The 25,892-nt window shown below is 42.9% G+C and overlaps 1 protein-coding gene across 8 annotated transcripts in view; it reads right to left on the reverse strand.

Moving 5' to 3' along the window:
- Window positions 1-25,892, reverse strand: part of UGT8 (UDP glycosyltransferase 8) — a 78,351-nt gene that overhangs the window by 46,091 nt on the left and 6,368 nt on the right. Inside the window, exon 2 of one of the 8 annotated variants that reach the window (XM_061585277.1) lies at window positions 12,868-15,246. The exons of the other annotated variants lie outside the window; for them this stretch is intronic. Coding sequence (XP_061441261.1) covers window positions 13,115-14,842 — 1,728 coding nt within the window. The 5' untranslated portion in view covers window positions 14,843-15,246 and the 3' untranslated portion in view covers window positions 12,868-13,114. Of the gene's footprint in view, window positions 1-12,867; window positions 15,247-25,892 lie in introns of those variants that run through there. 8 annotated transcript variants of the gene reach the window in all.

Consider the following 25,892-nt stretch of genomic DNA (forward strand, 5'->3'; position numbering starts at 1 on the left):
GCATTTCAGCCAACACTCTTAAATAAACTAAGCACAGACTTGAATTCACTACTAGCCACCATTTCTTAAGAGCAGAACAAGCATAATCTGAAAGATGAATGGGAAACACATATCAGCATAATCATATTTTACCTGCTGAGGCCTGCAGTCTGCTACAAAGCAGCATTGCCAGAGGAACAGATTCCTAACAGAAAATCCCTCTGAGAGAATATCTGGTAGGGGAAAGGGAGACAAAGGAACCATCTAACATACACCTGTCAGCAAATATAAACCAGAAATAGTGAAGAAACTGAAAACAATCAGTTTGCAGTGAGGATTCCAGAGGAACAAAGACATACACAGGATAACCAGCACACTCCAGGGCTTCAGAGAGATTAAGGCCTACCTAAAGCCTTACACCTTACAGATTTCAATCTAGGGGAGACTGACAAATTGTCATATTAAAAAGAGAAAAACTACAGATAAAGGTATGAATGTTTCTTCTCCCTCTAGAGGGCTGGAGGACTTGCATCCCAGATTACTTAAGAAGCTAACAAATAAGAATTAACCTTATTGAGTTCATCTTTTTGCTGCTAATTTATACTGTTCATTGTAATCTGCATTTTCACTAGAATATTTCTCATGAAACATAGACAGATGGAAGCATTACAGGGTTGTGGTTAAAGTCTTTCCAGTCTTAATAAACAAAAGCAAGCATCAAGCTCTTCAATGTAATGCCTTATAATACAAACCAGTGGATAATATGAATGAAATGATTACATAATTTTAATTATGAATTTAAGTTGAGAAAACATCTTCTGAAGGTTAACCACAAACAACTCTACTTAAAAAATGATCAGAAGAAAGGCCATGCTGCTGGCATATACCTCGCATCAGGCACATTGCTAGCCAACTGCCAGACATCCATTAGCATGAACTGTTTGCATCAAGAGTCTACATATGAACAGTTCTAATCATGCAGGGCTCCCAATTGTGTACAAACCTACACATAAGAAGCTCCTCATGTGTAGGCCTGCTTGATGCACACAGTCCACAAAAAATGGAAGCAAGCTCAAAATATGTTTGATGCAAGGGGACATCAGCCTTGGGAAGCCTGAGGGAAGATACGATAGCACTGTTCAAGTACTTGAATGGTTGTCACACAGAGGAGGGCCAGGATCTCTTCTCAATCATCCCAGAGTACAGGACATGAAATAATGGGCTCAACTTACAGGAAGCGAGATTTCAGCTGAACATCAAGAAAAGCTTCCTAACTGTTAGAGCAGTACAACAATGGAACCAATCACCTAGGGTGAGTTCATCAGCACTGGAGGCATTCAAGAGACAGGTGGACAGGCCCCTGTTGGGTATGCTTCAATTTGGATTCCTCCATTGAGAAGGGGGTTGGCCCTGATGGCCTTATAGGCCCCTTCCAACTCTACAATTCTATGATTCTACTCCCAGCAGTGCAGCCCCACTCGTAGTAGTTATGTGAAATACGGGTATAAGACAGGAAATCACATAGAACAGGGGTTTTCAAACTGTGGTCCATGGACTACTATTGGTCCACAAGCTTCATTCAGGTGTTCTGCAGCATCTGTGGATTTGTGGTTAAATATGGAAAATGGCACATCCATCACATTGTATATCCATAATGATTTTTAGTTGTGTTTCTATTGTTTCTTTTATTTGTTATGTAGTATTTTACTGTATTACAATTTGAGTTCTATGGAATTACAATTGCTACAACAGGCAGATAAGTCATTAAGTGGGCCACCAGGACTCTAAGCAATTTTGAATGGTCTGTGGGGGGGAAAACTTGGGACCCATTGATCTAGAAGCATTACAGCAGAAATGAAGGATTTCTTTGTTCTGTTTCAGGCATCATCCCATGTCTAACTCATTGTGCAATCCTATACACATTAGTTGCACTTAAAATACTATGCATGTTTATTCTGAAGTAAATCCCAATAGGCTTAATCCCTAGTAAGTGTATTTAGAACTGCAGTTTGAATCACAAAACAAATCTTCAAGGCAACATATATTCAAAGTCAGATACTGCACACTGTTCTGTTCTATGTTGCAAATCAAGTCAGCAAAATAAAAGGTATTTTACATTCCAAGTGGTGGTTTCCTCTGTGTTTTGAAATTGCTTAGATAGGGTGACAAGATGTAAAGTCAGATATGACTTCCTTTAACAGCTTTGAAGAAAAGGAAATGTCCAACAGGTACACTTTGTGACAGAAGAGTGAAGCAAGCAGCAGTTTCCCGCTGCATGACTATTAACGGCATAGGAGCCCTGCCCTTCTTTGCAAATAGTACTTAGGCCATATTGTAAATCAGCAACATGTAAAATAAATACACCGTGTACAGTTAGAGTGAGGGATATCCAGGGAGCTAATCAGGAGGAAAATCATCAGCTCTCTCGAACAACAGTTGCATTCCCCTGCTCCTTCAGTTTATAAAAAGAAAATACATTTTGGGACAGTAAGGTAATTTCTGATTACTTTGCATGAATGGGAAAGTGTGTTAGAAGGAATTATTTAGATTTGTTCAACGATAGGAAACACATTATGAGGCAAGGCAGGCTCAGCGTAAAGTAAATGGAGACAGATTGCTGGCACAAAGTAAAAATTCACTAACGCCCTTGCAGTTTAAGAATGTACCGATAGCCAACAGATATTTCTATCAAACTTTAAAAAGCAGGGAAATTGGGCATCTATAGTATCTATATACTATCTATATACTATCTATATAGTATCTATATCTATATAGTATCTATATACTATCTATAGTAGCACAGTAGGAACAAGAACCTGGCTGGGAGTCCAGAGTCTGCGAGTTCAAATCCCCACTCGTGTCTCCTGGGTGTCAATGGCTAGCTAAAGATCATCTCCACAGTGAATGGCTCAGGGGTTATTGGCCCTGCCACCTGTGCAGCCGTGGGAAAGCTGCACAATCCCAAGGAAACCAGTTACCCCCAGCTGGCAGTTACAGACAAGGAAGGGGCTGACTTGTGCAGCTGTGGCAAACTGAGCAGGCCCTAGCCAGCTGGGGAGGACTAGCCTCAGAGGAGGCAATAGTAAAGCCCCTCTGAATATTGCTTACCATGAAATCCCTCTTCAGAGGGTCGCCATAAGCCGGGATCGACTTGAAGGCAATTCATTTCCATTTCACTGAATGCACCATGGCAGCAGGAGACCTGACCTCCTCTCTCAGATATTGTACTACCCTACAAATTTGTAAAACTGCAAACACAATTTGGGTTGGACTTTCACAATCCAATCCATTTCCTGTGTTTTGCTGTTGTTATGTGCCTTCAAGTCAATTCCGACATATGGCAACCCTATCAGTGTCCTCCAAGAGTATCTGTCGTGAACCACCCTGTTCAGATCTTGTAAGTTCAGGTCTGTGGCTTCCTTTACGGAATCAATCCATCTCTTGTTTGGCCTTCCTCTTTTTCTACTCCCTTCTGTTTTTCCCAGCATTATTGTCTTTTCTAGTGAATCATGTCTTCTCCTCATGTGTCCAAAGTATTATAACCTCAGTTTCATCATTTTAGCTTCTTGTGGCAGTTCTGGTTTAATTTGTTCTAACACCTAAATATTTGTCTTTTTCGCAGTCCATGGTATCCACAAAGCTCTCCTCCAACACCACATTTCAAATGAGTTTATTTTTCTCTTATCAGCTTTTTTCACTGTCCAGCTTTCACATCCATACATAGAGATCGGGAATACCATGGTCTGAATGATCTTGATTTTGGTGTTCCGTAACACATCTTTGCATTTGAGGACCTTTTCTAGTTCTCTCACAGCTACCCTCCCCAGTCCTAGCCTTCTGATTTCTTGACTATTGTCTCCATTTTGGTTAATGACTGTGCCGAGGTATTGATAATCCTTGACAAGTTCAATGTCCTCATTGTCAACTTTAAAGTTACATAAATCTTCTGCTGTAATTACTTTAGTCTTCATGATGTTCAGCTATAGTTCTGCTTTTGTGCTTTCCTCTTTAACTTTCATCAGCATTCGTTTCAAATCATTACTGGTTTCTGCTAGAAGTATGGTATCGTCTGCATATCTTAAATTATTTATATTTCTCCCTCCAATTTTCACACCTCCTTCATCTTGGTCCAATCCTGCTTTCCATATGATATGTTCTGCGTATAGATGAAACAAATAGGGTGATAAAATACATCCAGTCTCTAATTTACAATTTCTGGGCAAGGTGATTGAACGAGTGGTGGCTAAACAGTTACAGACACACTTGGATGAAGCAGATTATTTAGATCCATTCCAATCGGGTTTCAGGACTGGACATGGAACGGAAACAGCCTTGGTCGCCCTGGTGGATGATATGAGGAGGGCGTTGGATAGGGGAGAATTCACCTTCCTCGTCCTCCTGGATCTCTCAGCAGCTTTCGATACCGTTGACCACGGTATCCTGTTAGATCGCCTGGAGGGATTAGGAATAGGGGGCACTGTTTTGCGGTGGCTCCGTTCCTATCTCTCAGACAGGCACCAACGGGTGGCATTGGGGGATGAGGTTTCAGACCCTTGGCCTCAATTGTGGAGTGCCACAGGGCTCTATCCTCTCCCCCATGCTATTCAACATCTATGTAAAGCCGCTGGGGGCCATCATCAGGAGATTTGGGCTGCGGTGGCACCAATATGCGGATGACACTCAGCTCTATCTCTCATTTAAGTCCTCACCAGAGTTGGCAGTGGACACCATTTCCAGGTGCCTGGAATCCGTAAGTGAATGGATGGGAAGGAATAGGCTGAAGCTAAATCCCGACAAGACCGAGGTGTTGCTCGTGGGAGACAGGGGCAGGTTGGGGGATATAGACCTGGTGTTCAATGGGGTAAGATTGCCCCTAAAAGACCAGGTCTGCAGCCTCGGGGTCATTCTTGACTCCCAGCTGTCCATGGAGGCTCAGGTCTCGGCAGTGAGCCGGGCAGCTTGGTATCAATTACATCTGATAAGGAGACTGCAACCCTACCTTCCTGCCCATCTGCTCCCACGGGTGATACATGCCCTGGTCTTCTCCCGCTTAGACTACTGTAATGCGCTGTATGTGGGGTTACCCCTGAAAACGGTCCGGAAATTACAACTGATACAGAATGCGGCGGCACGTTTGATTAAGAACAGCCGTCGCCGTGATCATATCACTCCGGTGTTAGTAGATCTACACTGGCTACCAGTTGTTTACCGGGCCCAATTCAAGGTGTTGGTGCTGACCTTTAAAGCCCTATACGGTTTCGGCCCAGTTTATCTGAAGGAGCGCCTCCAGCATCACCAATTATGCCGCCTGACGAGATCAGCCACACAAGACCTTCTCTCAGTCCCACCAGTTAAGATAGCGAGGCTGGTACGGACCAGAGAGAGGCCCCTACCCTCTGGAATTCCCTTCCTTTTGATCTTCGCCATGCCCCTTCCCTGATAGGTTTCCGCCGGGCCTTGAAGACCTGGCTGTTCAGGCAGGCCTATGGGATCTCTGGGGTAGGTTGCTTTTAATATTGGTATATTAATTACTGTTTTGGTTTTCATTGGCTTTTATCGTATTTTACTATGTAAATGTACGTCGCCTAGAGTGACCGTTAATTCGGCCAGATAGGCGACTCAAAAATAAAATTTTATTATTATTATTATTATTATTATTATTATTATCCCAGTCTCACACCCTTTCCGACGGGGAACCAATCGGTTTCTCCATATTCTGTCCTTACAGTAGCCTCTTGTCCAGAGTATAGGTTGCGCATCAGGACAATCAGATGCTGTGGCACCCCCATTTCTTTTAAAGCATTCCATAGTTTTTCATGATCTACACAGTCAAAGGCTTTGCTGTAATCTATAAAGCACAGGGTAATTTCCTTCTGAAATTCCTTGGTCCATGCCATTATCCAACGTATGTTTGCGATGCGACCTCTGGTGCCTCTTCCCTTTCTAAATCCAGCTTGGACGTCTGGCATTTCGCTCTCCATATATGGTAAGAGCCTTTGTTGTAGAATCTTGAGCATTACTTTACTTGCATGGGATATTAAGGCAATAGTTCGATAATTACTGCATTCCCTGGGCTCCCCTTTCTTTGGAATTGGGATATGTATATGGAACGCTTCCAGTCTGTGGGCCATTGTTTATTTTTCCATATTTCTTGACAACTTTTTGTCAAAATTTGGACTGATTCAGTCTCAGTAGCTCATCTGTTCCTGGTGATTTGTTTCTTCCAAGTATTTTAAAATCAGCTTTTACCTCATTCTAAAATTGCTGGTTCTTCATCATATGGTTCCTCTGTGAATGAATCTGTCATCCTGGCATCTCTTTTATAGAGTTCTTCAGTGTATTGTTTCCATCTTCCTTTTATTTCATCTCGGTCAATCAGTGTGTTCCCCTGTTGATTATTCAACATCCCTAAACCTTGGTTTAAATTCCCTTTCATTTCTCTAATCTTTTGGAATAGGCTCTTGTTCTACCCTTTTTGTTGTCCTCTTCTATTTCTATACAATAAATATTGTAATAGTTCTCTTTGTCCCTACGTACTAGTCACTGTGTAGTTTCATTTAGGGCTCTAACTGTGTTTCTATCTCCCTTTGCGTTTGCTTTCCTTCTCTCTTTAACCATTTTAAGAGTTTCTTCAGTCATCCATTGGGGTCTTTCTCTCTTTTTAACAAGAGCTATTGTCTTTTTGCATTCTTCCCTGATAATGTCTCTTGCTTCACTCCATAGTTCTTCTGGTTCTCTGTCAACTAAGTTGAAAGCCTCAAATCTGTTCCTTATTTGATCTTTCTATTCTTCTGTTATTTAAATTGTATTTTGGCATTATGATTGCTTTGTTGGTCTTCTTTAGCTTTACTCTGATTTTCGATACAACCAGTTCATGATCTGTACCACACTCTGCTTCTGGTCCTGTTTTTGCAGCAATTACGGAACTTTTCCCTGTTCTGTTACCAATTATATAATCAATTTGATTCCTATATTGACTATCTGGTGATGTCCACATGTACAGTCGTCTTTTCAATTGCTCAAAAATGTGTCATTGGCTTCACAGAATCCAATAAGTCTTTCTCCTGCTTCATTTCTGTCTCCTAAGCCCCATTTCCCCACATTTCCTAGTTCTTCTTTGTTCCCTACTTCTGCATTCCAGTCCCCCATGATTATCAGAACATCTTGTTTTGGTGTGTGATCAACTTCCTCCTGTACTTCTGCATAAAATCTCTCCAATTCTTCTTCTGCATTTGCCGTTGGAGCATAGACTTGGATGATGGTTATGTTAATAGGTTTCCCATTTAATCTCATTGATATCACTCGCTCAGACCTTGCGTTGTAGCTCCTAATTGCTTTTGCTACATCACTTCTCACTATTAAAGCAACCCCGTTTCTTCTTGATTTCTCATTTCCTACATAAAATATTTTGTAGTTGCCTGATTGAAAATGTCCCATTCCCATCAATTTTAATTCAGTCACGCCAAGTATTGTAATGTTGATACGTTCCATTTCTTGCTTGACAATTTCTAACTTTCCCTGGTTCATGCTTCTCACATTCCACGTTCCTATTGTGTGTGTCGTACAACTCCGGACTCTCCTTTTGCATCTGTGCGCATCAGCCTCTGGGCTTCCTTTTGGCTTTGACCCAGCTGTGTCATTACTCACAGCACTACTCATACTTGTCCTTTGTTCTTCCCCAGTAGCTTGTTGAGTGCCTTCTGACCTGGGGGTCTAATCTTCCAGCACTATCTCATTGCATTTTGGATACTCTGTTCATAGGGCTTTCGTGGTAAGAGGTATTCAGAGGTGGTTTACCACTGCCTTCCTCTGAGTTTGGATGCATCTTCGTCTGGTGTCTCAGCTTTGACCATTCCGCCTTGGGTGCCCCTGCTAGGAGTCTAGCCTCTTGGTCTAGACTCCTGACGGTTTTGCCCTCAGCTTCTTCAAAACTCTCAACCCCCCTCACTCCATAGTTCTTCTGGTTCTCTGTCAACTAAGTTGAAAGCCTCAAATCTGTTCCTTATTTGATCTTTCTATTCTTCTGTTATTTAAATTGTATTTTGGCATTATGATTGCTTTGTTGGTCTTCTTTAGCTTTACTCTGATTTTCGATACAACCAGTTCATGATCTGTACCACACTCTGCTTCTGGTCCTGTTTTTGCAGCAATTACGGAACTTTTCCCTGTTCTGTTACCAATTATATAATCAATTTGATTCCTATATTGACTATCTGGTGATGTCCACATGTACAGTCGTCTTTTCAATTGCTCAAAAATGTGTCATTGGCTTCACAGAATCCAATAAGTCTTTCTCCTGCTTCATTTCTGTCTCCTAAGCCCCATTTCCCCACATTTCCTAGTTCTTCTTTGTTCCCTACTTCTGCATTCCAGTCCCCCATGATTATCAGAACATCTTGTTTTGGTGTGTGATCAACTTCCTCCTGTACTTCTGCATAAAATCTCTCCAATTCTTCTTCTGCATTTGCCGTTGGAGCATAGACTTGGATGATGGTTATGTTAATAGGTTTCCCATTTAATCTCATTGATATCACTCGCTCAGACCTTGCGTTGTAGCTCCTAATTGCTTTTGCTACATCACTTCTCACTATTAAAGCAACCCCGTTTCTTCTTGATTTCTCATTTCCTACATAAAATATTTTGTAGTTGCCTGATTGAAAATGTCCCATTCCCATCAATTTTAATTCAGTCACGCCAAGTATTGTAATGTTGATACGTTCCATTTCTTGCTTGACAATTTCTAACTTTCCCTGGTTCATGCTTCTCACATTCCACGTTCCTATTGTGTGTGTCGTACAACTCCGGACTCTCCTTTTGCATCTGTGCGCATCAGCCTCTGGGCTTCCTTTTGGCTTTGACCCAGCTGTGTCATTACTCACAGCACTACTCATACTTGTCCTTTGTTCTTCCCCAGTAGCTTGTTGAGTGCCTTCTGACCTGGGGGTCTAATCTTCCAGCACTATCTCATTGCATTTTGGATACTCTGTTCATAGGGCTTTCGTGGTAAGAGGTATTCAGAGGTGGTTTACCACTGCCTTCCTCTGAGTTTGGATGCATCTTCGTCTGGTGTCTCAGCTTTGACCATTCCGCCTTGGGTGCCCCTGCTAGGAGTCTAGCCTCTTGGTCTAGACTCCTGACGGTTTTGCCCTCAGCTTCTTCAAAACTCTCAACCCCCCTCACCATGTTAAGGTGTGCAACCTAAAGAGGGACTTCCTGTGTAGCTTGGACGAATTTGCTAACATGTGCCTCGGAGCATATGGTGAGTGGTGGCAACGTCTGTCATCTCCAAAGATGGAGAATTACATTTTTGTATGTTTGTTGGTGTTCTTCTTACTTTGCTTCTTTCCTGTGTTAATACTGTTTGTACAGAGAATCTAACCTAGAAAATTATATTTCTCTCATTATTCATACTATAAATCTGTGTCAAATTTATATTTATTAATTTCAAAGCTTTTTATTGGTCAATGTCATATGATGGTGAAGACAGCCTTTTGTGTTTCAAACTGGAGCTTATGTTCTATTTCTGTTTCAGGTACATGAACAGTTGAATCTGGAATTGCAGTTTGATGTAAAATCAGACTGATTACAATATGTTGCTACTTAAGCAATAAACCTAGCTATTGGGGGGGAAAACTTGGCCTGCCCAAATGCATGTTTTCAGCCCGCTATGCTTAATCTACGCCACTTAAGGAAAGGTGGGCATGGTCAATTAAAAACATTGAGCACACTTACAATTTTGCTAGAATATATTTCACCTCTCACTGTTTTATCTTGTGCAAACTGACACTCCTCATGTCCATTGGAAACTATTCTGTAGGACAGTGAGTGCCATTATGCCACAATTGTTTTTGGACCTTTTTTTTAGCGCTGCAAAGTGTTGCTGTACGTCACACATTCAACAAAACAGATGCAAAAGAAAATGATTTACTATAGGAAATTTCACTAATCCACTGTCTTAATATTGTTGCTTCCTCCTTGCTGAAACAAGATCAGCACAGCACATGTCTTGTTTCTGTTATCTGGGCTGATTGCAGGTGTTGCCATCACTCACCATATGCTCAAGCTACACAGGAAGTGTATTGGACTGTGAAAGACCAACCCAAATTGTGTTTGCATTTTGACAAATTTGTAGGGCAGTACAGTATCTCAGAGAGGTCAGGTCTCCTGCTCTCCTAATGCCTTCACTACAGATGTCCAATTTCCCTGCTTTTTAAAGTCAGATATATCTGTTGGCTATAGGTATGTTCTTAAACCGCAAGGGTTTTTTTGCCTATTAGTGAATTTCTCTGCTTTTTAATCTGGGAGGTAAGAAATGGGATCCAGTGCAAGTTTGCAGAGAATGGATTGCTCATTTGCATGCTTATTGAGTTCTATGGGATTTATTCCCCTGCAATCATGCTTGGGATAGGTGAAACTGACCACAAGGGATGGGGAGGGGAGGAGGAGGAAGGGTAGGGGAGGAAGGGCAAAGGGGGTAGGGGAGGAGGAAGGCAGGTTTGATCATTTGCATGCTTAAGATCAGTGGGATTTACTCCCGTGCAATCATGCTTAGCATATGTAAAACTGACCGGGGGGGAGGAAAAGATGGAGGAAGGGAGGGCTGGAGTGGGCAAGGGAGGAGTAAGAAGAAAGATGGAAGGGGAGGAAGAAGAAAGGCAGGTTTGATCATTTGCATGCTAGATAAAACTGACCATGGGGGAGGAAGAGGGGGCGGGGAGAGGGAAGGGATGGGAGCAGAGAATGGAAGGTCGGGGGGAGGAAGGAGGGAATTGGAAGGTGAGGGGGAGGAGCAAAAGGGAGGGGATAGGAGTAGGGAGGCAGGTTTGATCATTTTCATCTTATTGAGTTCAGTGGGATTTACTCCTGTGCAATCATGCTTAGGATAGGTGAAACTGACCTGGGGGAGGGACAGGGAAAGGAGAAGATTGGGTGGGTGGGCACTGGGCAGAGGAGAACCCCTTTCCTTTGGCAAAGAAAAACATTGTGAACAGTTACTGTTTTTCAGCATTTCCCCTACCTTTTTATTCTGCAGCAGGCACATGTAGCCTCTCACCCAAATTTAAACCAAAGCTGTCCCTCGCCACATCCACACCAGACCTTTATTTCACTTTAAATAGTCATGGTTTCTCCCAAAGAATCCAGGGAAGTGTAGTTAGTGAAGGGTGCTGAGAGGTGCTAAGAGATGCCCTGTCCCCCTCACAGAGCTTCAATCAGAGACCCTGACTGTTAAACCACTCTGACCACTGGAGCTCTGTCAGGGGAACTGGAGTCTCCTCTCAGCACCCTTCACAAACTACACTTCCCAGGATTCTTTTGGGGAAGTCAGGACTGTCTGAAGTGAAATAAAAGTCTGGTGTGGGTGTGGCCCACTGATTAGCCGCATCAGTCAGCTGTGAGTCTGGCTTTTAACTGATAGTTGGTTCTTACTGAGCATGTCCGGGCCTATCATTGACTTCAGTGCTAAATTTCTTAAATTAATTAAAAATCAACTAGGCATTTTTTTAACTTTTGAACTGCAGAAGATCACTACCTCCTCTCTTGTATCCAATCCACCAGTAGGCAATTTTCCTTGTGGCCACTGTAGTGTATGTAATAATAACAACAAGAATACACATTTTTCTAATATGCTTAAAAATAGAACATTCTATGTTAAAGAATTCTTTAACTGCAATACTCAAGGAGTCATTTATGGTATCACATGTCCATGTAACCTTTTCTATGTTGGTATGACCACTAGGAAAATCAGGATTAGGATATGTGAACATAAAAGCTGTATCAGAAATATGAGACGCAGTCCCCCTTTAGTCAATCATTTCATTGACCAGGGCCATACTGAATCAGAATTAAAATTTTGGATAATAGAAAAAGGTAAAGGAAGAGGCAAAATTCTGAATAATTTTTTGTTAAAGAGGGAGTTATTTTGGATCCACACCTTAAAAACCTTAAGTCCCCATGGTCTTAATGAAGAAATTAGTTGGCTACCCATTTTATAAAAATTTTATATATATTTATGTTAAAAAGCAATATATTCCTCTGACTTAGTTGCTAAGTAGCAATATATTTGTTGAGTGCAACATATCCAGCACTTTTCTTGGTTCTTTTCAATTAGTTTAGTTTGCAGTATCACTCAGTGTTATATGCCTTTAAGAATACATAACACAGATGTTTTGAAGTTCACTAATTTACAAAAGCCTCACAGCTTTTGGACCCTAATTTTGTATTAAAAGAGCATTGGCTCAGTTAACTTTTTCATGAAGACTAGTATCAAGCTACAGTGTTTAAAGAAGTGAATGTCATGTGAGTTTTTTGTTAAAAAATATTTTTCTTCTTATGTATCTTTATTGTTTGATAATTCTGTATTCTTGCATCTGTTTATTCTTGATATGTGTATATATTTTACAGATTTCTTTGGATATCGTTATATTCAATTTTTGTTGAAGTCATATTAGCAATTCCTTTAGTTATCACATTATATTCAATTTCTGTTCAAAGTTATATCAGTAGTATGTATATTTTATATTATATTTCCATCTTTCAAAAAAACATTTCATATTTTTATAAAAAAGACAAAAATATATTGTGTTATGTATTTGTTTAATTTCAGGCCATTGAAAAAGACAACTGTCGAAACGAGTCTGGCTGGACTTTTTTAACAAAAAATATATTTCTCTTTTCTCTATAAAAGAAACGGACCATTTGAACAAAATTTGTACACGTCAGATACATTCTTCATGATGTATACTGTTTTAGTTACATACTTTTGAAAATCATAGTATCATGTTTGTCATTGTTTGACTTTTGTATGTTATACCTTTTATATTCCTTTTTATTGTATTTTTATGTTTTATTAAATTTACACTGAGTATTCTCATAACTATATCAACCTTAATTTCTTAGTCCTACTTTTAATTAATTTCAACAAATTATGAGAACTCTGACAGAAAAAAGTCCAACAGGGGTCTGTTTTTTTCTATTACTTTTTACACTTCGAACTCTGGATTCTCTGTTTTGTGTATCACCATGGAAATTTACACGGTTGTTAAGTAAGTGTTTCTAAGTTCAGGACTGTAAGTTTTGTAAGGTTTTGTTTTGAATTGAGCTTATGGGAAGCATCAGAATGGCATGAGGGGTATTTTCAATTTAACACTGCGTAAACAGTATGGTTCCATACCTCCTCATGGGATGGTGCCATTTCAGTATAATCCCCTTGCATTTCATGTAAAGCTAGTTGCTGATACATCATTAGCTGGGCCTTTCTTTTCAAGACCCGAATAAGCATGCCAGATACACAGAATATGATACATGGTAAGCACATAAGGATAAGAAATATAATGCAGCCGATAACGAAGAGATGCTTCAGCCAGGCCCAGTTTGGCAGCCAGCTGGTAAGCCAATCCCAGCTTAGGCCCTTCCATTGCTGGTCACCCACATACGCCGTGATTTCTGCATGGTCTACCAATTGATTAATTACCTGTGACTCATCTCCAATTTCAACACAGCACTCACCGCTCGTGTTTAAGGTGGCGCAGAGCCCACCTGAACTGGCAAGGAGCAGGTCGAGGCCTTGCTGGTGAATAATTAACCTTTTTCGTATTTGCTCAGTTTCTTGTGTTAAGGTGCGTATTGCTTCACCAGTGGCATTAGTAACCACTTCAACTACAGCTTGTAACCTTAACAGGCCATTTGTCATGGACCTAGCTCCAACAATTCCAATAGAGCTCCATGTTAATGGTTTGTACCCATCAATCAAGTCTTGGGGGGTCCAGACTTCACTTCCCCAATTATGATTTCCGGCATGTAAAGCATGCCTTTTGTCTCGGGTATTGGTGTATAAAGGCCTGAAAATGTGCTGCCCCTTGGGTTTAACGTTGATATTAGGTATCAAGTACGCCACGTAACAGCTTCCTCTCCAATCGGGGGGCAAGCATGTATACGCAGTGGTTCCGCAAACAAACCAATGGTGTTTAAGTGCACATTTACCCAAGGGCCATATCTGTGAATGGTGGGCTTGCATAGTCCCATTCAAATGAGATTGGAAACCATGTTGCGGGACAAAATACCAGCTCATGAATAATGGCTCAGTATATATGGGGCCACTGGCATTGCATCTAGTTACTCCTGGGGCTGCAGGGGCACAGGTTTCTATTCCCTTTCCTGTCCGAGCTCTGGCGTACCAAGAGTCAGAGGCTATATACACTTCAGACCAAGCTTGGGGTTCTTCCCCTTTGTACCACCTAAGCATAGTGGTTTGGTCTGGTATGTTGGTAGTCCAGCCATTTGCGCGACATAAGGTTAACCCATACCACTGCCAATAATCATTAAGCCCTTTATGGCCACAATGACAAGGGGGGTTTCTCTGAAACGTGTACCTCATGCTTTGTGGTGTGCAATTGCATCTGGTCTTATTGATGTGGGTACTATTATAGTGCAAATTAAGGCAAGGGATTCCCCCAGGCCACTTTTGCCATGGGCCTCTCTTATGTGTGTAAAAACAAGAAGAATATCCCAACAGGGGCCCTGTGCCATCGTAATTTTCCCAACACCATAAGCCTTTCCTTTTCTTGACCTGCACTTGGTCCCCTCGTGGCCAAGTCTGGTTGTGTGCTGGGCGATCCACAGCCAACTCCAGTATGTTAAGCGGAAGAGGATATAGTGGAATTTGGCCGTGTTGCACCTGCAAGGGGGAGCACACCCAACAGCTAGTGAGCTTGAACTGGCTAACCACCTCCTGCACCAGCTTTAGGAAGGTGTTAGTTTGCATTAAGGACCCATTCCCGGTCAAGGGACGCGCCCATGCCGGAAGTAAAATGCAAAATAAAGCAACATAATAAAAAGCATACATGCTATAATAATGGCAATACATATATAGTATGGATTAACTATATTCTGAGCAGCGGGATCAATAACTAAGTTTGGGGCGTTCTGCGGAGACGTAACTTCAGGCCCAGACCCGGTACTGTCTGCGAAAGCCACCTTTCTTCAGGGGTCTTCTTCCGCCCCTCACCTGTTGGGGAATCCTTGGCTATTCCCGTCTCTGGCTCCTGCACCTCGATAGGTGCGGCTGCTTTCTTGACCCTGGTATGGTGGATCCACTTGGCTTTTCCGTCAATCTTTAGTGCTGCATCCGTGGTCAACAGCACCTGGACCGGTTGGCTCCACTCGGGCTGGAGCGTTTCCTTCTTCCACGTCCTGATCCGGACCCAATCTCCTGGCCTGAAGGGATGAATGGCGGCGTCCAGTGGCAATCTCTGGAACTCTTGGGAATATCTATAGAGTTTAGAAAGAACAGACTGCAGGGCAATAACATATTCTTTGATCACAGCATCTCCCACTATCTGGTTTATTTCAAGAGGCTGAGTCTTGACAGCTGCCAGCACTGGTGGTCTCCCAAATAAAACTTCAAATGGGGTTAACTTAGTCTGTCCCCTGGGAGTGCAACGAAAAATTGTCAATGCCATAGGCAGGGCATTTACCCAATTTTGTCCAGTCTCTTGGCAAAGCTTGGTTAGCGTGGCTTTCAAAGATCTGTTAGCCCTCTCTACTTGCCCAGCTGATTGTGGCCTCCATGCTGTATGAAGGCGCCATTGGAATCCGAGGGGCCTTTGGAGTTGTTGAACCACTTCCGAAACAAAGTGCGTCCCTCTGTCAGAGTCTATTGTCTCAGGTAGGGAATACCGGGGGGAAATTTCTTTCATCAGTATTTTAGCCACTACTGCTGCAGTAGCTCGCCTTGTAGGGTAGGCCTCTATCCATCCGGACAGCTGATCTACTATTACAAGGAGGTACTTGTATCCGTTCTTCCTAGGAAGTTCTGAAAAGTCAATCTGAAGTCTCTGAAACGGGTAATAGGCCCAAGGGCGGCCTCCCATTGGCGCGGGTGCAGTTGGCCCCTTTTGATTGGTGGCAGCACATATGGTACACTGCGCTGCTGCCCGTGCTGTTTCAACATAAAGTCCTGGTGCCATTATTTGTCTGACTAACAAATCTCCTAGGGCGCTTCCCCCTAGATGCGTGTTTTGATGTGCTGCCAACACAACTTGTCTTAGGAGGGGTCGTGGCACTATGATTTGCCCTGTTAGCAATTTCCACCACCCTTCTGGTGTCAGAGATGCTCCTTTGACTGCAGCATCCTCTGCTTCAGCAGGTGAATAATAAGGTTTTAGGACTTCTAAAGGGGTGAGCTGGAGAGCAACTGTGGCGCTTCTTTCAGAGAGAGCTGCTTTCTTTGCCGCTTGATCAGCCAAATTATTCCCCTCCCTTAGTTTTCTTTCCTTTTCTCTGCCGTGTGCCAGAATGTGTATTACAGCTACCTTTTGAGGGAGAGTGACAGCTCTTAAAAGTCTCTTTATAATGTCCAGGTGTTCAATAGTTTTTCCCACGCTATTTATGAAACCCCTCTCTTTCCATATCATTGCAAAGGCATGAATCACATTGAAACCATATTTGCTGTCCGTGTAAATATTGACCCTCTTCCCCTCAAACAGCGAAAGAGCTTTCTCGAGTGCAGTCAATTCAGCTTGCTGGGCGGAATAATTGTCTGGCAATCTTCCACTGGATAATGTTTGGTTTCCCTCTATTATAGCAAACCCGGTTCTCCTGCGGCCTTCCACTACTCTGCTACTGCCGTCAATAAAAACTTCATGGGCATCGGGAAGTGGCAAGTCAGAGAGGTCATTTCGGGGTTTCGTGGCAATCTCAAGGGCATGTTCACAATTGTGCAATAATTGTCCTGGTTGGGGCATCAGGGTTGCAGGGTTTAGCGTATTGCAGGTGCTAAGAGTGATTCCCTGCCTTCCAAGAAGCTGCTGTTCAAACATGGTTAAACGGCTAGGGCTTAAAACTTTGGCTGCATCAGCTCCCATTATTTTCCGTAAATCGTGCGGTCCCAGAACTTCAACTGGGCTTCCGATCATGATTTTGTCAGCCTTTTTGAGTAAGATGGAAGCAGCTGCCAAGATTCTTAAGCAAGCAGGCCATCCTTGAGCTACAGGGTCTAATTTCGAGGAATAATATCCTACAGGTCTCTGTTTGGGCCCCCACTTCTGTGTTAACACTCCAGCCGCTACTCCTTTGTTTTCTGAGATATAAAGGCAGTATGGCTTGTTGCCATCTGGCAATGCAAGCACAGGCGCTTGAGTTAACAAGGTTTTAAGCACTTGGAAGGCATGCTGTTGCTCTTTGGTCCAACGCCAAGTCTCTTTTATCTGTTCAGCTTCCAATGCTTTATAAAGAGGCTGCACTATTCTGGCGTATTCAGGAATCCATGGCCTGCAGAACCCAAATAGTCCTAATATTGTGCGTAATTCTTTTACGTTTCTGGGGGGGGGTCCAAGCTACAGATTGCTTCCTTTCGTTCAGGGGATAGCGTTCTGCCATGGTGGGATATCTTATACCCTAGGTATTTAACTTCACTTTGGCACCACTGTATTTTCTGGTGACTGGCACGATATCCTTTTTCGGCCAAGTGGTTAAGCAACGAAACAGAATCCTGCTCACAGGAAGGTTTATTTTGGCTACATATCAAAAGGTCATCAACGTAAACCAAAAGGACAGTCTCCTTTGGTCGCTGGTGCCATTCCTCTAGGTCCTTTCTCAAGGCCTTGGTGAATTCCGAAGGACTGCCCACATACCCTTGGGGCAAGACTTGCCAGGTCATTTGGGAAGCCTGCCCAGTTCGGGGGTTTTCCCAAGTAAAGGCAAACAAATCCTGGCTCTCAGGGTGTATAGGAATGCTGAAAAAGGCATCTTTTAGGTCTATCACAGTGAATACTGTTGCCTCAGTTGGAACTCCAGAGAGAAGTGTATGTGGGTTAGGAACTACAGGGACATCCTCTTGCACTTGCCTGTTAATAACGCGCAAGTCTTGCAAAAACCTGTATTTGCCTGGCTGGCCTGGCTTCTTGATTCCAAATATTGGAGTATTATGAGGGGATGTGGCTGGGCGTATCCATTCGTCCTTAAGGAACTGCTGGATGAGCACAGTAAGGCCTTCCCACACATCTTTCCTCAATGGAAATTGTTTAACAGGGGTGGGTTTTGCTCCTGGTTTTAGGCGGACCCTTACAGGCTCAGCAAATTTAGCTCTGGCTGGGTTCCCTTCCGCAGCCCACACTATAGGGTTTATGCTCTTATTTCTTCTTAGATCCTCATCGTTAGTATGAATGGGGCGTTCATCTCTCTGGTATAACACTGCCATCTGGTATGCAGCTTCCATTTCCTTAGGAATGGTGACAATAAGGCAATGTTCCTTAAACGAAATGGTGGCTTGTAGCTTTGCCAGGACATCTCTACCTAAAATGGGTAGAGGGCATTGCTCTGAAACAAGGAAGCGATGCTTAAAGGTTTGTCTTCCTACTTGTATTCCTATTGCTTTTGTTAGGGGTAATTTTTGTTTATTCCCCGTTACTCCTAAAATAGTTCTGTAATTGGGGCTCAAGTGGTGGGGTGCCGCCCCTGGAAGCATAGAATAGGTAGCTCCGGTATCAACAAGGGCTCTTACTTTTTGGTTAGCCACCATGATAGGAATAAGTGGCTCCCCCGGATCGCTACCTTGTACGCCCAACCACCTTCATTCAGAGTCATCCTCAGCAAAGGCCGGAAGAAGGGGGGCTATGGGTTTCTGTCTTTCTTCACCTTTGCAATCCTTGGCCCAGTGTCCTTTCTTGAGGCACTTGGCACACTGATCCTTGTCCAACCTTCTCCTGGGGCGCTGTCTTCTCCCTTCCTCTCCTCTTCCTCCCCTCTTGGTCCCGTCTCCTTGTAAGGCAGCAGCCATTACCGCACACTGTCTCTTGAACATGCGCTGCTCCTCTCTCTTCTCTCTCTCATCTCTATTCACAAACACTTTGTAAGCAATGTCCATCAATTGGCTCATGTTCATTCCCATGGTCCCCTCAACCTTTTGCAGTTTCTTCCTAATATCTTGGGCACTTTGCCCTATGAAGAGCGTCACTAAGAGTCTCTGGTTGTCAGCCGCAGCTGGATCAAGGGGGGTGTATTTCCGCATGGTGTCCTGCAGTCGCACAAGAAAGGAAGAAGGGTCTTCCTCTTTGCCTTGTCTAACCTCATACAATTTGGCCATGTTGGTGGGTTTAGGAATGGCGTTCCGCAGCCCATGAAGAATGAGGCGGCGATAATTTTCAAGTTCGGTACTGCCACCAGGTGAGGCATCCCAACCCAAGTCTCTCTCTGGCATTATGGCAGCCATGGGTGGCGCGCCTGCTCCTGCTGCTGCTCTCTCTGTCTCAGCAAGCCTGCGGGCCTGTCCCATAACTAAACTCTTTTCCTCAGAAGTTAGTAAAATGTTCATTAAGGTTTGGATATCTGCCCAGCTGGGATGGTGGCTAACAAATATAGATTGCCACAGATCATATGCTTTCCCAGGGTCTTCTCTCAAGGGGGGTGTTTGGTTTTTCCAATTGAACAAGTCAGAGGTTGTGAAAGGGACATAGACATAAGCTATACCTCCTTGCCCGTCAATGACTTCACGCATAGGGGCTTGAAGATAGCTATTGCCACTCCTATGTTCTCTGTGATCCTCTCTCTGGCTAGTAACGTCTTGTGCCACCTTTTCTAAAATCTGGATTCTCTTCTGCCTGTGGGCCTTTTCCTCAGGGGTGTTAGCCGGACTACTGCGGATTTCATGGGCATATTTATGGAGAACGGTTGGGCTTTGTCCTGTTAGACACAGGGAGCATTCTGGATTTGTATTGAAGGGGAGCACATCCAGGGCGGCTGGGCTTGGAATGCTTGCTTCCTGTGAGAGTAGCAAGGTTCTGCAAGTCTCTGGTGGCTGTGGAGGATCTGGTAGGGTTTTTATGGGAGCTTGAGGCAAAAAGGGATTGCTGGATTGCTGTGGAGTTGTTTCCACATAGCTTTGCTGTGTAGGTCCTGGTAAGCCTGGAAACGGGCTGAAAGGCCTATCCAGGTTTATAAGCTGTGGAGGCGGGCTAGTGGGTCCCGATCTGTCCTCACCCAGCGGTTGTCTATACGGTGGTGGTTGTCTGTATAATGGGGCACTGGGTGAAGACTCATCTTCTGCTTGTGGCAGCACTGGTTGGGCTGGCTTGGAGATGGGGCCTCTTTGCATCATGATTCTTATGACAATTGGGGAAGGTGGGTCTCGGTCTAGCTCTTGCCACATCAAGGCATACTGGATGGAATCATGCTGCTTCTGCTCTGTGAGCTCTTTCAAAACTTTAACTATTGCTTGGTAGTTAAAGGTGCCCTCTGGGGGCCACCCGGTCCCCAAAGTGGGCCACAATTTTTGGCAGTAGAATATTAACTTGTCTCTTTCTAGTGGATATTGAGTTTCTGCCTGTATGATGTCAAACCTATTGAGGACAAGCTGCAGTGGGGTGTCCTGTTGCCGACTCTTCCCTAGCCTCTTGTTCCTGACCTTGGAACCTGCTCCTCCCATCCCGGGGGCTCTAAAGAGGTCTATATAGGGCACAACAACAGTCACAGCTTTCGCTTCGTTCGTTTCCCGGCCTTTTCCCTCGCGGGAGAAAGGAAATGCGGTACTAGAACTCCACTCTCGCTTCGAGGTAATTACCACTGTGGATACGCCTCGTCTCAGTCACACCCACACACTCAGCACTCCCCTCCAAGGTTTGATTTATCCTCACCTGTCTTCTGGTGCGCTGCTTGACCCGCTTGCGCTGGCAATCAGAAGGTTCTGGTCTCGATTTACTGGAGGTCCGCTGACGATACTCTGCCGCCTCGGCCGGCCCGGCGCAGGCCCGGATGCAGGCCAAACAACTTGGGCCTGGAGCGCTCTCATCCAACTGTCTGCAGCCCCGTACGAGACAGCAGAGGTCGTCTGAGGCAGATACTCCTGGCTGGCTCGCCAGTTTTGTTACAAAAGGAGTCAAGCCTGAATGGAGGCCAGACTGATAGGAACTCTATATTCCCCAAGTTGCCAATAAGGAATAGAGACGAGACCAGGGTACCACAAATGTTTGCCTTTATTGAGCCTTTGCAAAGGGAGGGCCACCCTTAAGTGACTCTCCAGAATTGCTGACATCCATCATATTTATAGGCTATAGGTACGTCACATACATATCATTAGAAATGCATAGCTAATCAGAAATACATCATTATTTGATTTCTCAGCATCTGTCTACTCTGGTCCACTTCTGTGTTCTCCCTCCAAACTTCCTTTATCCTTGACCTTTGGTCCAGTAAGCTGGGAACAACATTTTTAATTGCAAAGAAAGCTGATAAGCGGAAAAACTCCCGTACTTTCTCATAAGGGAGGCAAGCATATGTTTCATTTTGATTTTATTCCACTATAATATTTTTAATTTTAACTCATTACAACAAACCCAAGTCAGTCACCTTCTGGCCTGCTTACACAGACCCATTTATAATGTTTATATAGCTATAGTTGGTGTGAAACCAGCAAAGAATTCATGAATAGTCACATGTGGTCTAAAACACAAAAGGTAGGAACAATGATCTCCTCCCTAAATAGCACCAGTGTCTTTCCTACACCATGGCCTTTCCCTTCACTCCCACACCACTTCTGCCACTTCACCCAAATCTCATTAATCTCATTTCTGCCATTTTAACTAAACCTCCTTTCTAAACACCTCTCCTTGACTTCCCCCCAGCTTTTGTCACCTGAAACCTATTCCCCCATTTCAACATCAACTGATTTTCCATTTAATTCCAAGGCCCTTTGCCAGTTCTATGCCACACTTTCCCCGTTTCTTTGTGGTGTATAGCTCGGGCAAAACGTTAACCTTCACTCAGATTCAGGAAAGGGAGATCCACCAGTGGACAAAAATGCTAGCCTGTACCCAAAGCACAGAAGCACGGCAGTGATGCCTTTAGGGCAGGACTTTGGGAAGAAGTTCAGAGACCCATCCAGTAGAATGCGCATGGGGGGCCCAATGCAGCAAAAATGGTTTATCATATTTTAAAATATTTGAAACGAATGCTGATGAAAGTTAAACAGGAAAGCACAAAAGCAGGACTACAGCTGAACGTCAAAAAGACTAAAGTAATGACAACAGAAGATTTATGCAACTTTACAGTTGACAATGAGGACATTGATCTTGTCAAGGATTATCAATATCTTGGCACAATCATTAACCAAAATGGAGACAACAGTCAAGAAATCAGAAGAAGGCTAGGACTGGGGAGGGCAGCTGTGACAGAACTAGAAAAGGTCCTCAACTGCAAAGATATATCACTGAACACTAAAGTCAGGATCATTCAGACCATGGTATTTCCGATCTCTATGTATGGATGTGAAAGCTGGACAGTGAAAAAAGCCGATAACAGAAAAATCAATGCATATGAAATGTGGTGTTGGAGAAGAGCTTTGCGGATACCATGGACTGCAAAAAAGACAAATAATTGGTTGTAAGAACAAATTAAACCAGAACTATTACTAGAAGCTAAAATGATGAAACTGAGGTTATAATACTTTGGACACATAATGAGAAGACATGATTCATTTGAAAAGATAATAATGCTTGGAAAAACAGAAGGAAGTAGAAAAAGAGGAAGGCCAAACAAGAGATGGATTGATTCCATAAAGGAAGCCACAGATCTGAACTTACAAGACCTGAACAGGGTGGTTCATGACAGATGCTCTTGGAGGTCAATGATTCATAGGGTTGCCATAAGTCGTAGTCGACTTGGAGGGACATAACAACAACAACATATTTAGATGGAACACAACCATCTAAAGAGACTGAGACAGGGAACCATAAGTCTATTAAGCTCAGAGTCTAAATTTTCCTGGCTGCACCACTGAAGCCTGGCTGAAAATTACCTTTTTGTGCTTATTTGCCAGCTCAGACCTAAGGATCAAGATGAAGCATGGCAGAAAATGTTTTCCTTATAGTACTAGCAGTCTCTGCAGCGTAGGAAGAACCTTACCCTCTTGGGGTACAGTACATTTTGTCACATAAGAAGATAGCATAGTACACAAAGAGGAAAAAATATCCTGCACATTATAGTGAGTGACATTTGCTAGTTCATATATAAAGATGCTTAGTGTCAGTCATAGACAAGGGGAAGATAACCTAGAAAGAGCAAAAGCTGAAATGTATATGCAATCCAAGATGCTATAATTAACAGAATAATTTGAACATATGACATTTCTGCACATCTCACCCAAAATGAACAATATGAACTCTACTGCATTAACAGCAGACAGCAAGCCAAGCCACATCTCAGAAAGAATGCTGGCTGTGGGTCTGACAACACATGCCTGTTTAGTAGTCCAACAATATACATTTTCTGCATAAAAATGTACTATCAACTCAAATATAACTTATGCATTGAATGTTATACAGCATACTCAGGACCAAACAATTTACAGTTACTCTTGTATATATTTTAGCAGCAGTAAATTACTTCGTGTGGACATGCAGAGATGGCTGCAGGGATGAGACTGTGCTGGGACCATCAAGGAGCAAGCATTTCCACCTGTCTTGCCCCACCCCTCTGCCTGGGCCATATCAGGAGGAGCTGCAGACTGAAACATGCTGCTGCAGGGATGGGACTGTGCTGGGACCATCAAGGGGCATGCTTTTCCACCTGCTTTGCCCCCCACCCCTGCTCTTAGTGACATTTTTCTGGGGACTGCCCTTTACCAGGAAGATTAATGCTTTTGGTTTGCTGCTCCTGTTTTTTTAGAGATGTTAGGACTTTGTTAGTTTGATTTTTTTTTTTTTTTGTAAATTGTATTGTTTTTATTTGGCATTTTGTATTTGTATTTTTATTTGTGTGTAAGCCGCCTTAGGGGCCTGTTTGGCCGAAAGGCGGCCTAGAAATAAAACGTAACATAACAGATGGATTCTGACTAAATAAGTTTTACTGAGTTCTCAATGAAATCAATCAGTTTTAAGTCATCGTTAAGTTGTCCCATTGATTTCAACTGGATGAAACCATAACACACAATTGCAGAGAGAAATAAAAGATTCTTAGGTCATTCTCTGACACACAAACCCCGCACACACTTTTAACACATTAAGCACAGCATTGAGTGGTCCTTGTAACTCATTTATAAAATTCCCACTGAAATCAATGAGCATCAAAGACTGGGACATGATTGATTTATTATAGCAGCTTGGTAAGCAATTCCAAAAATATGACTAGCCTGCTTTAAAAAAAAAAATACTAGCAGCTTGCACTGATGTGCTGGTTACAAAGGAGGGAAAGCCAAATGAAATGTTTTTATAAATTAAATATTTTTATAAACACGCAATAATGGTATGCTGCTCCCATTACAAAGTATTTTATTAGTGATACCATATGAGTAGTCAAAAATCTCAATAGTGAACAACAGAAATAGCAATCTGTTTTAGCAAAACTCACATATTGTTGTCAAAGTAGTTCAGTTTCTATAGCAGACGTGTGCCCATATATTTTTACTAATGGGGCAAACAGCAGCTGGGAATAAATGTTCATCAGGATAATTGTATCATGGAAACCAAGGGCTGTATTCAACTAAGTCCTACTCAGAGTTAGACCCATTAAAATTAATAAACCTAAGTTGGTCATGTCCATTAATTTTGATGGGTCCTACTCCGAGTAGAACTAGAAGACCACCCAGACTGACTCCCCCTCCCTACAGTTCAGATCCTCCCCCCCCAAAAAAAAGTCATGGCTGCTATTTGCAGAAACTTTAAAGAGAAAGAAACCATTCATGCACCCCTATTGTAAAGTGGATTTTGGCTTGAGTATTTACTGTCTTCAGAGTGTGACTGTTGTGAAGATAGATTGTCAAATATGGACACTATTCAAAAACCTTTTAGCGTGTTATTGGCTTACATTAACTAAGTTTTGCTAAGTTAAAGATGTGCATCCAAATGCAAATCTGAGTGTGGTTGCTATCTATCCAAACAGAATAGCTTTCAAGGGAATACACACATGAATATTTTATTATTTATTTATTAAGAATTTTTTCTATACCACCTTTCACATCAATCACAAAGCAGTGAACAGCAACTTTAAAAATGCAATACCAACATTAAAATTATATTATATAAAATACAGTTTCAATCCAGAGCAGAGTTAAGATCAGTAGCCAATTTCCTGGAAATTAAGCACTCATAATAGCCTGGCAGCACAGATGTATTTTTAATAGGCACCAAAGGGCCATTACTGTTAGCACTCTTCAAAGCTCGGGGAGAGATGGTACCACAGAGAAGGCACCACCACCAAAAAGGCACTTCCCTAATTGGTGTCAAATGAACTTCCACTTACTGCAAACACAATGAGGAGATCCTCATCAGTCATTCATAGCAATCAAATAGATTAGTAAGGGAGGAGGCATTCATCCACATTCTGGTGCAACTAAGTAAATGTAAATAGTTTTCTGAAGCACAACTAGAGCTGGATTTGGAGGATACTGATGTTTGAAATTTCACAGACCCAGCCCTAGTTGCATTTAAAAGGATATCTATTTATATAGAACTATTTTATTCATTTGTATTTATGGAGATCATGCTTAACTGCACATTGTACTGCAAACAATGCAGTGTGGATGGAAAGCATCCACAATTGATGCCCACAATTCCTGTTTCAGCAAACAATATATGCATGAACATCTGCTTCTGCATATGGATCTCTTTAGCGGGAGCTGATTGTATATGCCAATACACAATGTAAGAGAGCCAGTGTGGTGTAGTGGTTAGAGCAGCTGCTGCTGAACTTCATCTCCAATCACCCCTGGCTATTGGCCATGTTTGCTGGGGCTGATGGGAGTTGTAGTTCAGCAACATATGGAGGGCCAAAGGTTCCCCACGCCTGGGTTAGAGTGTCTGACTGAGGGAGCAATCTTAACCCCTTGAGTTTGATGTGGGGAGGTATTCAGGATGAAGTGCAACCCCCCTTCACCATCAGCTCCACTTCAGCTAAGGCCTGATTTCCACCTGAGACCAGCAAAACAC

Source organism: Rhineura floridana, chromosome 9, assembly GCF_030035675.1.
Source record: "Rhineura floridana isolate rRhiFlo1 chromosome 9, rRhiFlo1.hap2, whole genome shotgun sequence".
Taxonomy (NCBI): domain Eukaryota; kingdom Metazoa; phylum Chordata; class Lepidosauria; order Squamata; family Rhineuridae; genus Rhineura; species Rhineura floridana.